Source organism: Hakea prostrata, chromosome 10 (genome assembly GCF_041222555.1).
Source record: "Hakea prostrata isolate BN-2017 chromosome 10, UWA_Hpros_2, whole genome shotgun sequence".
Classification (NCBI taxonomy): domain Eukaryota; kingdom Viridiplantae; phylum Streptophyta; class Magnoliopsida; order Proteales; family Proteaceae; genus Hakea; species Hakea prostrata.
The window spans coordinates 20,240,304-20,253,711 of record NC_142609.1 but is presented as its reverse complement, the minus strand read 5'-3'; the positions used below and the strand labels follow the sequence as shown (position 1 = coordinate 20,253,711).

Here is a 13,408-nt window from a genome sequence, read left to right as displayed (position 1 = left end):
CGTTGAATGTGTTGGTGATGAAGTCTTGGTGGAAGAAGAAAGGTAGCAGATGACATTGATTGGCTACGTCTTCAATGGCAAGCCGTCCTCACCAGCATGTAGAAGTAAATTGAACACAATTGGAGATGTCGGTGGACCAGTGGTCTTTGAACTCGATAATGAAACACTTCGTGTTCAAGTTTAAGAATAAAACAAGGGAACTCAAGCCTCCATACTTGGGGTAATTTTGATGAACCTAAGTGGATTTTCAACTTGATTGATTGAGTCATCTGTTTGTAGTAGGTCTTTAGTTCTCTCCTCCTCATTCACCTGGTGACCAATAAAAATTTTCATATAATGTGATTTTGTGTCTTCTTTTTTGGCTGAATCTGGTTGAATAGGAAAGCTGTTGAGTATGGCTCATGCTTCTTATTGTGTTGTCAATGGACCATCCCCATAGCTTGTAGAGGGTCCCTGTTTCTGTGGGCCTTGGAGTTTTTTACAGTTTGAGCCTGGCCCATGAATAGTTGTGGCTTAGGATTTCAAAGCGCCTATATATATTCTCTTGTAATAGAACATTGTATGTGGTTGTTTTCAAGAAAAATATAGTAAAAAACCTAGTGCTGGACGTAGCCTCACATTAAGGTGAACCAAGGTAAAATTTGTGTCTCATTCTTCCTTGTTTTATATTCGATTGTGTGTGATTGATCGCTCTAATCCGAACAAAAATGATATTGTTAACCACTGCAGCTCAAACTCAACAAGAGAGAATTCATGTTCAAATGGGTTATTAATTGATGATTCGGACTTTTATTGTAATAGTCTGTTAGTAGAAACAAGTACACATACACAATGGCATGCAAGTAAGTGACATAACAAGATGATCTCTTAGCTCCTTTGGGATTTTCTACTGAGCAAGTCAGTGAATGAAGGATGACAATATCCACCACGAAGTAAAAAATCGGCAACATACTTGTACATGGCTTCTGTGAGGTGAACTCCATCCCAGTTGATGAATTGGCTAGGGTTTGAACAAGCTCTCGAAGCAGCTGGGGACCCACATGTGGCGAGTGGGTTGAAGTTGTATAGTCCACCTCCTCCAGAGCCACAACAACACTTGAAGGGCTCCTGGAACCCATACTTGCGAGTGTTCTTCATTACTTCCTGATAAGCTTTTGAGTAATCTGCATAAGAAATGATAGCTTGAGGGAATTGATTCGTAATATCTTGAAGCTTGTTTTGAAGCTGCGAGTTGTGTGCGTAAATCCCCATGTTTGCAGTCCTCGCACAGCCCATGTCGTCTCTATCATAAAATTGAGAGTATGTCATGGATAGCGCTAGGCATCCTGTTGGTGGTAAACCTTGAACCACCACGTACTTGGCCCCTTTTTTCAGCACCTCCTGTCATACAATAGAAGCATGGAATTTGGCATATACTTTTATCAAGATCCAATTGTAATTACTAGAGGAAGCTAATTGCATATGAGATTTCTTTCATCTCCACCGAATAAGAGATTGCTATACCCATCAGAAAGTATGTGTTTCTCTCACATTCTTTCCACTGCAAATTAGGAGGAGAGCCCACACGAGGCTTACTAGGGGTCTCATCTCTGATTCATTTTGTCAGTACTAAGAGTTGGGGTCACCCTCTAATGTGTGGTGGAGAAGGGTGAGATAAGCACATACCTCTATCAAAATGAGTAGAGGATCGAGACTCCCTCTTCTTAAGTGCATTAGTCTGGCGGCAATCTAAAACAGAATCTTTACAACGTAGCTAGTTGACCAATAGGTTTGGATGGAGTCCATAGGCTTTAGGGATTAGGGATCCAATAGGGGTATGATCAACCATTCATAAATAGAAGTATGGATCAATATGAGTAGTTTGCCCCTATTTATGATTGGTCAAATCTACCCTTCAGTGATTCCCCCATTACCGTATGAACGCCATAAAAAACCTATAGGTTAAGGGTCCCTTGACAAGTGCCTTGATAGTGGGAGTAGGAAAACACGATCCTCGTACAACTTCTCATAGAAAAGTTTGTAAGGTTTTTGAGTCTAGATTTGTGCTCTTATATTTCTCCATCATACAATACGGGTGAGGTTCTTCTCCCACTGTTGACAAAATTAATCAAAATTGGATCTCATGAGGGCATACCCTTATTGTGTGGTGGAGAAGTCTGAGGAGAGTACAAACCTCTATCCATCTAGTAGAGGATGCAAACTCAAAATTTCTTCTCCCATGAAGGACTCACTTACAAATCATGGCTATTAGTGCACCCATTATGGAACTAATTAAGGGTGGAAGTCTAATGACGATCATCCATGCACATCTTGTCACTTTTTCCATTATTAAGAAGGAGCAAAGCTATATTACCTCTAAAAATCTGGAAACTCTATCAATGATAAGCTGCTGCACAGTGAGAGGAAATACATGTCCAAGGGTATATGCATAGTCATTTGCTCCAATCTCTCCAACCCAAAACAGCGTATCATCAAAGAATTTTGTGCAATCGTTGTTTGTATTTGCTCCTCCTCCACAACCCTTTTGCTCCAAGAAAGTATTAAACCACTGTAGCTGAGTCATGAGTGATTCAGGAGTTATGTCAAGAGTAATACCATTCATCACAAAGTATTCATGTTCAATGGCCGTCCCACCAGCCACCGCAAAGTTGACACCATGAGAAGTATCCATCTTTGCTCGTTCAAGGTAAGCTGGCAAGTATGGTAAGTTGAGGGCTTCAGCAACAAAATCGATCACTAGACGACCGTCAGAGAAGCGACCAGTGGGTTTGTTGAAGAAGGTCATGCCATAAGGAAGTTTTGATGCTCCAAACCCAGCTGGACCAGAGAATAAATTGGTGTTACCCGTGTCTGTGAAGGAGTCACCAAAGGCAAGGATCCTAGAAAAGTTTGCGCTTGCACTACTGCTACTTGGGAAGCAAAAGAAGAAGGTGAAAATGGTGGCTACAAGGATAAGTTTTGAAGGAAACCAAGCGTAGCTATAGCTCTCCATTGTTTTGGTGTGGATGCTTGGGTGTTAAGGAGATTTGTATAACACTATGACTTAATGGGTCTCCATGGAAGAAGAGGTAGTTTACTTATATATGGGTGTTAATTTCATTTGAAGGACTATTATGCCCTTAGCTTTTTTTGGCAAATTTAAAGTTGAAAGTTTTTTTTGGTAGGAATTTGGAGTCGAAAGTTAAAGAAAGGAAAGTTGTGGTTGTTTGAACAGTTTTTGACCTCAACCGAAGACACCGTTTCTATGTTATGTTGTTTCTAAACTGCTGCATATCTCAAGACATTTCCTACCACAGATTGTAAAACTCCCTCTATGATATATGTTTCCCATACGGTCATCTTGTTCTCCTTTTTAGCTGAATCCCAAAAACAAAGGAAAAACAAAAAAAAAAACCAAAAAAACCAAAAAAAACCAAAAAAAAAAAAACCAAAAAAAAGAAAAACAAAAAAAGAAGAAGAAAGAAACAAGAAAAGAGAAGGAAAAGCTTCAAACTAACCATCAACGTGAATCGGATGTTGTCCTGTCTGTATTGCCTACCCGTTGGGTGTAGTTGGGATTTAATAAAATACACATGGCATCCATTCAACATTGGGCACTACCACGTCAATGGCACCGGCTTAGCAAATGCGATGTGGATCCCATTTGCATCCTCTACAATTAGGTTTCTTGTCATTAACTATTAAGAGTGTGACACTTGGCTGTAAAATATCTGATCGTCAGTATTAAGACCTAGATTATAAAATAACAGGGAACTACTGACTTCATGAGATGACAATTTAAGGGAAGTTTAAATACTCTGGAATTTTTGGGATCAGTCCTGATTGGACTTACATATAAAATCCTAAATCACTCAAAGAGAGAAAACGATAAAAATAAAAAATAAGAAAAAAGGACAGTTCAATTTGATTGATCTGGTCTTATCTAGGCCAGAATTAGGACTCGCTCAAAGCAACCAGATTGGAACTACCTAGAAACTTAAATTTGTATGGTTTCTATACCTAGCTATAAGAATGTAATTTTTATGTATCGACTCAACTTTGAGGAATTAAGACACTATCATAGGGACGTACCATTGACGGTAATATAATATAATATTTACTGTATTTTTACAAATAGTTATATTTTATTTAGGGAAAATTTTAGAGACCCCCAAGTTATTATACCATATTATTCTTATATTCTTACAAGGGAAAAAATATACTATACTATAAATGATATTAGCAAGATGAAAGTAATTTATTGTATAATTTGCGTTCTATATTTATATTGGAAGTAAAGATATTCCAGTATATTCTTTGAAATGAAAGTATTAGGGTTTACAAGAAAACACGACATATGATATAATCAAAATAGAAGGTAAGTATTCAAATTGATTCTTGCACACAATAAGATATCTTCTGGATAGAAGGATAAATTGTTGTCCATGATAAAAGATGCATAAAATTAATAATATTGTTTGTCAATATTATGAGTTGAGGTAATTGTGATTTTTAGTTAATATAGAAATGTGGATGACCAAGATTATACACTGAGGTGGTAGAGATCTTCAATTAAAAGTTAAACATTTTAGTATTATTTCTTTAGGAGTTATAGACATCTATAATCAATATTATTTATAACATACTATTATAAAACCATGAACTAATGGAGGATGGCTACATTTTCATTATCTTAATTTTTTTTATTCATTCAATCTATTAAACCTTAAAGCCATTAATTAAGGATATTAAAATTTTTAATTTTCCATCCCTAAGTATAATAATATAATAATTACCTAAAAATATAAATAATGAATGATAAGATTCTTTGATCCTTATATTTACTAATTAAAATAAGGCATAAATATAGCTAAACAACTGTGTAAATAAATCCTACCATTAAATGTATTGAATTAAATCTTAACCGTTTATGATGGATAATTCAGATTTAATCCCACCAGATTTAATGGTAAGATTTCTAAGACCGTTCAGCCAAGAAATTCACGGCCGTTCAGCCACCACCTTCCCAAAAAGTAATTGAATAGAATATCGCTGGGAGGATCCCCACCGTACAATAGGGGATCTAAGGTCTGATGACTTGGAAGACAACCCAAGAGGATTCCAAGATCATAGAACCTGGGTTAACATGTTGAAGGGAGGCAAAGTCATGGAGGGCTCAATGGAATTGAACTGCAGTTCCTTGAACCCACAATCGAAGACGAAGGAGTAATCGTTGAACGTGTTGGTGATGAAGTCTTGGTGGAAGAAGAAAGGTAGCATATGACATTTATTGGCTACGTCTTCAGTGCCAAGCCGTCCTCACCAGCATGTAGAAGTAAATTGAACACAATTGGAGACGTCGATGGACCAGTGGTCTTTGAACTCGATAAGAAACACTTCGTGTTCAAGTTTAAGAATAAAACAAGGGAACTCAAGCCTCCATACTTGGGGTCATTTTGCTGAACCTAAGTAAATTATCAACTTGATTGATTGAGTCTTCTGTTTGTAGTGGGTCTTTAGTTCTCTCCTCCTCATTCACCTGGTGACCAATAAAAATTTTCATATAATGTGATTTTGTGTCTTCTTTTTTGGCTGAATCTGGTTGAATAGGAAAGCTGTTGAGTATGGCTCATGCTTCTTATTGTGTTGTCAACGGACCATCCCCATAGCCTGTAGAGGGTCCCTGTTTCTGTGGGCCTTGGAGTTTTTTACAGTTTGGGCCTGGGCCCATGAATAGTTGTGGCTTAGGATTTCAAAGCACCTATATATATTCTCTTGTAATAGAACATTGTATGTGGTTGCTTTCAAGAAGAATATAGTAAAAAACCTAGTGTTGGACGTAGCCTCACATTAAGGTGAACCAGGGTAAAATTTGTGTCTCGTTCTTCCTTGTTTTATATTTGATTGTGTGTGATTGTTCGCTCTAATCTGAACAAAAATGAAAGGTTAACCACTGCAGCTCAAACTCAACCGGAGAGAATTCATGTTCAAATGGGTTATTAATTGATGATTTGGACTTTTATTGTAATAGTCTGTTAGTAGAAACAAGTACACATAGACAATGGCATGCAAGTAAGTGACATAACAAGATGATCTCTCAGCTCCCTTGGGATTTCCTACTGAGCAAGTCAGTGAATGAAGGATGACAATATCCACCACGAAGTAAAAAATCAGCAACATACTTGTACATGGCTTCTGTGAGGTGAACTCCATCCCAGTTGATGAACTGGCTAGGGTTTGAACAAGCTCTCGAAGCAGCTGGGGACCCACATGTGGCGAGTGGGTTGAAGTTGTATAGTCCACCTCCTCCAGAGCCACAACAACACTTGAAGGGCTCCTGGAACCCATACTTGCGAGTGTTCTTCATTACTTCTTGATAAGCTTTTGAGTAATCTGCATAAGAAATGATAGCTTGAGGGAATTGATTCGTAATATCTTGAAGCTTGTTTTGAAGTTGTGAGTTGTGTGCGTAAATCCCCATGTTTGCAGTCCTCGCACAACCCATGTCGTCTCTATCATAAAATTGAGAGTATGTCATGGATAGCGCCAGGCATCCTGTTGGTGGTAAACCTTGAACCACCACGTACTTGGCCCCTTTTTTCAGCACCTCCTGTCATACAATAGAAGCATGGAATTTGGCATATACTCTTATCAAAATCCAATTGTAATTACTAGAGGAAGTGAATTGCATATGAGATTTCTTTCATCTCCAATGAATAAGAGATCGCTATACCCATCAGGAGGTCAGTGTTTCTCTCACATTTTTCCATTGCAAATTAGGAGGAGAGCCCACACGAGGATTATTGGGGGTCTCATCTCTGATTCATTTTGTCAGTACTCAGAGTTGGATGTCACCCCCTAATGTGTGGTGGAGAAGTGTGAGGTAAGCACATACCTCTATCAAAATGAGTAGAGGATCGAGACTCCCTCTTCTCAAGTGCATTAGTCTGGCGGTAATCTAAAACAAAATCTTTACAACGTAGCTAGTTGACGAATAGGTTTGGATGGAGTCCATAGGCTTTAGGGATTAGGGATCCAATAGGGCTATGAACAACCATTCATAAATAGAAGTATGGATCAATATGAGTAGTGATTCCCCCATTACCCTATGAATGCCATCAAAAACCTATAGGTTAAGGGTCCCTTGACAAGTGCCTTGATAGTGGGAGTAGGAAAACACGATCCTTGTACAACTTCTCATAGAAAAGTTTGTAAAGTTTTTGAGTCTAGATTTGTGCTCCTTTTATATTTCTCCATCATACAATATGGGTGAGTTTCATCTTTCATGTTGACAAAATTAATCAAAATTGGATCTCATGAGGGCATACCCTTATTGTGTGGTGGAGAAGTTTGAGGAGAGTACAAACCTCTATCCATCTAGTAGAGGATCCGAACTCTAAATTTCTTCTCCCATGAAGGACTCACTGACAAATCACAGCTATTAGTGCCCCCATTATGGAACTAATTAAGGGGTGGAAGTCTAATGACGATCATCTATGCACATCTTGTCACTTTTCCCATTATTAAGAAGGAGCAAAGCTATATTACCTCTAAAAATCTGGAAACTCTATCAATGATAAGCTGCTGCACAGTGAGAGGAAATACGTGTCCAAGGGTATATGCATAGTCGTTTGCTCCAATCTCTCCAACCCAAAACAGGGTATCATCAAAGAATTTTGTGCAATCGTCGTTTGTATTTGCTCCTCCTCCACAACCCTTTTGCTCCAAGAAAGTATTAAACCACTGTAGCTGAGTCATGAGTGATTCAGGAGTTATGTCAAGAGTAATACCATTCATCACAAAGTATTCATGTTCAATGGCCGTCCCACCAGCCACTGCAAAGTTGACACCATGAGAAGTATCCATCTTTGCTCGTTCAAGGTAAGCTGGCAAGTATGGTAAGTTGAGGGCTTCAGCAACAAAATCGATCACTAGACGACCGTCAGAGAAGCGACCAGTGGGTTTGTTGAAGAAGGTCATGCCATAAGGAAGTTTTGATGCTCCGAACCCAGCTGGACCAGAGAATAAATTGGTGTTACCCGTGTCTGTGAAGGAGTCACCAAAGGCAAGGATCCTAGAAAAGTTTGCGCTTGCACTCCTGCTACTTGGGAAGCAAAAGAAGAAGGTGAAAATGGTGGCTACAAGGATAAGTTTTGAAGGAAACCAAGCGTAGCTATAGCTCTCCATTGTTTTGGTGTGGATGCTTGGGTGTCAAGGAGATTTGTATAACACTATGACTTAATGGTCTCCATGGAAGAAGAGGTAGTTTACTTATATATGGGTGTTAAATTCACCTGAATGACTATTATGCCCTTAGCTTTTTTTGGCAAATTAAAGTTGAATGATTTTTTTGGTAGGAATTTGGAGTCGAAAGTTAAAAAAGGAAAGTTGTGGTTGTTTGAACAGCTTTTGACCTCAACCGAAGACACCGTTTCTATGTTATGTTGTTTCTAAACTGCTGCATATCTCAAGACATTTCCTACCACAGATTGTAAAACTCCCTCTATGATGTATGTTTTCTTTATTGTTATGTTGGTTCTATAATAGGGTGTTCCAATCTTTTGCTAACCATTGAAGTGTTGTCAATCTTCCTAGGCTAGTGCCAGTGATGTCGTGGTGCCCAACATTAGATGAACATCACTTAAATTCTATGAAATCTCAACCACTCAAAACACCATGTGCACATTTAACCAACATAAGTGAGAGATGAAATAAGAAAAAACTCAATATTTTTGGAAATGCTGAACTATATTTTAACGTGTGGGATTTAATGAAATACACGTAGTCTCCATCCAACGCTAAGCACCGAAAGCACCACCATGTCAGTAGTAGTAGCCTAGAAAAATTTGATGTGGATCCTATTTGCATCCTCTACAATTAAATCTCAACCGCTCAAAACAACATGTGCACATATAACCAACTTAAGTGAGAGAAGAAAAATAAAAAATATCTCAATTTTTTTTCTTTCAAATAACTTGAACAATATTTTAAGCATGTGAGATTTCATGAAATACACGTAGTCTCCATCCAACGCTAGGCACAACAAACACCACTATATGAATGGCAATAGCCTAGCAAAATCTGATGTCGATCCTATTTTCACCCTTTACAATTAGGTTTCCTGTAATTATCTATTAACATTGTGACATTTGGCTATATAATATTTTATGTTCGGTATTAAAACCCGGATTATAAAATAAGAAGTGTTGACTTCATGAAATGACATTTGGAATTTTTGGGATTAGTCCTCAATTGGAATTGTTTGGAAAACCCTAAATTGGCAAGTAGGTGATGTGAATTAGGGTCGTGCTTCAATGATGCACAATTAATCCGCAGCACTGAGCTGCCTACAGTCCAGATCAATTCTGGTGTTCGAGCACTGTTTTGGTGGTGGTTTTTTTTTTTTTTTTTTTTAACTACACCACTGAAACTCAAAAATAAATAACTAAATAAAACGGATGGTTGAGATTCGCCACTTTAGATGTAGACCGTAGGAATGCGTAGCACTGAAGCCAAACGACGTGAATTATGATTCAATCAAATTGATTAAACCCAAACCAGGGGGAAGAAGAGAAAAAGAAACAGTTGGATTGATCTGGTAGACCAAAATTAGGATTCACTCAAAGCAACTCGCTTTGGAACTACCTAGAAATGTAAAATGCATGGTTCCTATACCTAGCTACACGAATGTAATTTACATACTAACTCGGCTCTAAGGAATTAAGAAATTCATACATGTGGATACTCTTGCATATGCTTTTATTGGCGTCACTAATTGTAATATTAAATAATTTTTACTTTATTTTTACAAATAGTATATTCTAATTCAGGGAAAATTTGAGAGACCCCAAGATATCGTACATTACAATACTACTATTAAATTCTTACAAAAAAAATACGACCAGCGGAAAAGTAGTTCCAAAAAGAAAGGAGAAGAGATCAAAATTAATCCCAATAACATGTACAATGAGTAACTAAATCGTTCTCAATCTTATAGAGAACATCTCTATAAGTATAAATCTCGAAAATGGCACAAGGGCGCTTCCACTCTATCGACGGACTAAGCATTGTACGCAGCATGACCGCTCTCTGAATCTTCAACGTAATTGTCGTAATCGCAATCACCTTCTTGGAGATATGTCTCCTCTCCTTGCGCTTCTTCATACGAGCAGTCATAATACTCAGAACCTGTAGAGAAATTTAACAATACATAGCACAAAAGGAATGAGTTTCAAAAGAAACCCAGTAAGGCAGTTAATCCATAATAACATAAATAGAAGGATTTCAAAGCAAAGTATGATGCAATGTGATTTGAAACATATGATGCATTATGATTCTAATTCTATGTATGCTAGTCTCTATTGGCAGACATGCTTTAAGTCATAACACCGTACTTCTTTGGGAAGGTCTTATCACACAATGCCGTTTGGTAGTGGGTCCGGCATCCCTTGGGACATTTCATGGCTGGGGTTTAGGTCACTGCTCTCTCACATCACCATTGGTCTAAGTACTGGCGCATGTTAGGGTTAAAGCCTAGCCAAATGCGAGTTTTCTACTTAGTTACATCAACTCAGATCCAGATACGTCCATTCCTCACCCCTGGTGATCATTTCTGGTATCCTTCACACTAAAGTCCTCATAATCCCTGACTACAGACTCATCAACTGTGAAACCCAGCCCTAACCTTGACCCGGAAACCTTGTTATTTGTAGGTCCGATGACCCGAAGTAAAGTAAGAAGTCAGCTTTGGGCCATCCCAGTAGAGGACTTGGTGTCTGGCTTTGAATCCATGAAGGTTGATGATGAGGTGCTATTTATGGAAACAGAATCCTGATGAAGATCTAATTAGTTGATGGACTTGGAGTGATCTCTATCTTGGTTTGAAGGCATTTCTACCTACTAGGTAAGTCACTTGACTTGTGTGCAAAACCCCTTTAGGTTTGGATTTGATCTGGGCCTTCAATTCCCTGTTTTGGCCTTCTTTGTCTGCATTGGTCGGCCGATTGGTCGACTGGGCCGATCGACCAATCCACTCGACCAATGGGTGTCTGTCTTTGGCAATTAGGTTGATTCTTGCTCTATTTAAGCCTAACCTCGAGTCCACTTCGTATTTGCTGCCTCCAAACCCTCCGGAACGAACCAAAGACCTCTGCAAGTCATCTCTCTTGCATCCTTGGAGTTTTCTTGGCGGATCTTCGTCGGAACTCTTCTTTTTGCATCAAAAGGTATGTCTACTCTCTCTTCTTCTCCTACATCTTTGTTTTTCTTTCCTTTTTGAGTTGAGGCAGTAGAAGAGATGCTGCATCCTCTGTTGCAAACATCTCGAACATGTTCTCATGATCATCCTAAGGATTAAAGGCTAGAACAATGATCTTAACCATGATCATTGCAAGCTTTTGAAGGATTCATGATCAAACCATGATTTAATCTCTGTTAATTTCCTAATCTGAATTCTGATCTCTTTGGATCTTCTTTCATTGATCATGTTAGTGGTTAATGGTTGTGTTTTCTTTCTATGATCCATAATCCATAGAATTCTAGTTGTTCTCTTCTACCTTACTATGTGTTCTTCATGATGCATGATAGTACATATATGGTAGGTTTTATTTCCTTATTTAGATTTATGCTTCTAAGCCTTATACCATGAAGACCTATGCATGTTTTCATGTTTTCATTACCGAAAGCAATGATCCATCTTCCTATTGTTCTTGTCCTTGTTTTCTATTTCAAACTTCATCAAGATCCATGTTTGATTTATTTATGGTAACTTTTTGTTTCCTAATTTGGGTCTTGATACCTTGATTTGATTAGTGTTTTGAGGTCCCCTATATGCTAGAATACTACTGATGTAGTCTACCCCTTGATTAGTATCCTCTTGAACCATCAAATTCGGATTTCATATCTCAAAACTCTGATTTTCTAGCTTATCGCTGCATTGGTCGACTGATTGGTCGACTGGACCACTCGACCAATCCACTCGACCAATGAGTACAGCAACTCCGAATTGGTCCTTTCGGATGCTTTGCTATATTTTCTGTTAGGGATCTTTCCTAATATGTGGTATATACTTGTTTAGGACCTTCTTCTCAAGTTTGCCAAGATCCTACTTGATTTCTTAGGATTCTTTGCGAGTTATAAAAGGTAAGGATGGTTATTTCCTTAATTACATAGATAGCATGAATCTAGTTTCTATATTTGAATATCATTAATATGTTTCCTAAATTAGATTCTTACAATGATATACTACTGTTGCATAACTTTGATTACGTAGCATTACTTATTCATATTGAATTGATTCATGTATGATTTACTTACCAATGTTATACAAATGTTTGTAAATATTGATTTCTTTCCATATATGGAGTTACCATATATGTGATGATATGAATTGATGCATGTGTATGCTTACGTATGGTTTGGGAAGGAGAGGTGTCCTTTTGACATTTCTGTCCTTGGACTACTACGGGAATATTATGGGATGTTTCCGGAGATGCCCTCTGGACACCTTCCTAAACTGTTGGATGACATATCTAGGATTGTCTAGTAGTGTTTGGCTAGGATGTCCTGTTATGTCGGACCCTAATCGGAGGGGTATTGAGACCGAACGACCCGTGGTAGCAATGGGGATTCATGGCCGCTCAAGACCGGTAACCAACCCGTGAGAGGACAGGAATCACATTGTGGGGGCCATTTATTGGTAGGGTTGCATATGGTTAGACTTGGGCTCACGGGCGCTTAAGACCGGTAACCAACCCGTGAAAGGACGTGAGAGCTTCCCGTTTACCATATGTGGATGATCAATAGGGTTGGTGAGTCCGTAGTCGGGGACTATGAGGACTCTAGTGTGAAGGATACCGGAAAGGATCGTCGGGGACGAGGAATGGAAGTATCTGGATCCGACTTGATGTAACCAAGTAGAAGACTTGCATTTGGCTAGGTATTACCACGACATGCGCCAAGACTTATACCAAATGGTTGTGAGAGAGTGTGTTGACTTAACCCCTAGCCATGGAATGTCCCGAGGGATGCCGGACCCATTACCAACTGATGATGAGTGATTGAGACTTTCCTCTGAAGTACGGTGCTATGACTTAAAGCATGTCCGCCAATAGAGACCAGCATACATAGAGTTAGATTCATTCATTCATTGCTTGTCTCATATCATATTGCATTCATGATTGTTCCGGAATCCCGCCATTTATGTTATTATGGATTTTAAGCGCCTTTACCGAGTTTCTTTGAAACTCATTCCTTTATTGTAAGAGAGGAAGAGCACCAAAGGTGATAAAAGGGGGAGGTAGAGTGAAGTGTGTATTTATGAGATCACACAAGGGAAAAGTGGAGAAAAAGACAAGACGCATATAGTTAGAAATGAAAGTGGATCCACAGGAACCGATAAAAGATTTTATGAACTAGATATCTACAGATA

The 13,408-nt window shown here is 38.5% G+C and overlaps 2 protein-coding genes across 2 annotated transcripts; both read right to left on the bottom strand.

Annotated features, from left to right (window-relative positions):
* Positions 1-867: 867 nt before the first annotated feature.
* LOC149002265 (GDSL esterase/lipase At3g48460-like) lies at positions 868-3,001 on the bottom strand. Its single transcript, XM_089136195.1, has 2 exons — positions 2,354-3,001; positions 868-1,380 (listed from the first exon to the last, which is right to left on the bottom strand). Exons 1-2 carry the CDS (start codon positions 2,990-2,992, stop codon positions 868-870), a joined length of 1,152 nt encoding a protein of 383 aa, XP_088992321.1. The 5' UTR covers positions 2,993-3,001.
* A 3,075-nt stretch (positions 3,002-6,076) lies between these two features.
* On the bottom strand, positions 6,077-8,175 carry LOC149002264 (GDSL esterase/lipase At3g48460-like). Its single transcript, XM_089136166.1, has 2 exons — positions 7,528-8,175; positions 6,077-6,589 (listed from the first exon to the last, which is right to left on the bottom strand). The coding sequence occupies exons 1-2, from the start codon at positions 8,164-8,166 to the stop codon at positions 6,077-6,079; spliced, it is 1,152 nt and encodes a 383-aa protein (XP_088992292.1). The 5' UTR covers positions 8,167-8,175.
* Between the last annotated feature and the right edge of the window lie 5,233 nt (positions 8,176-13,408).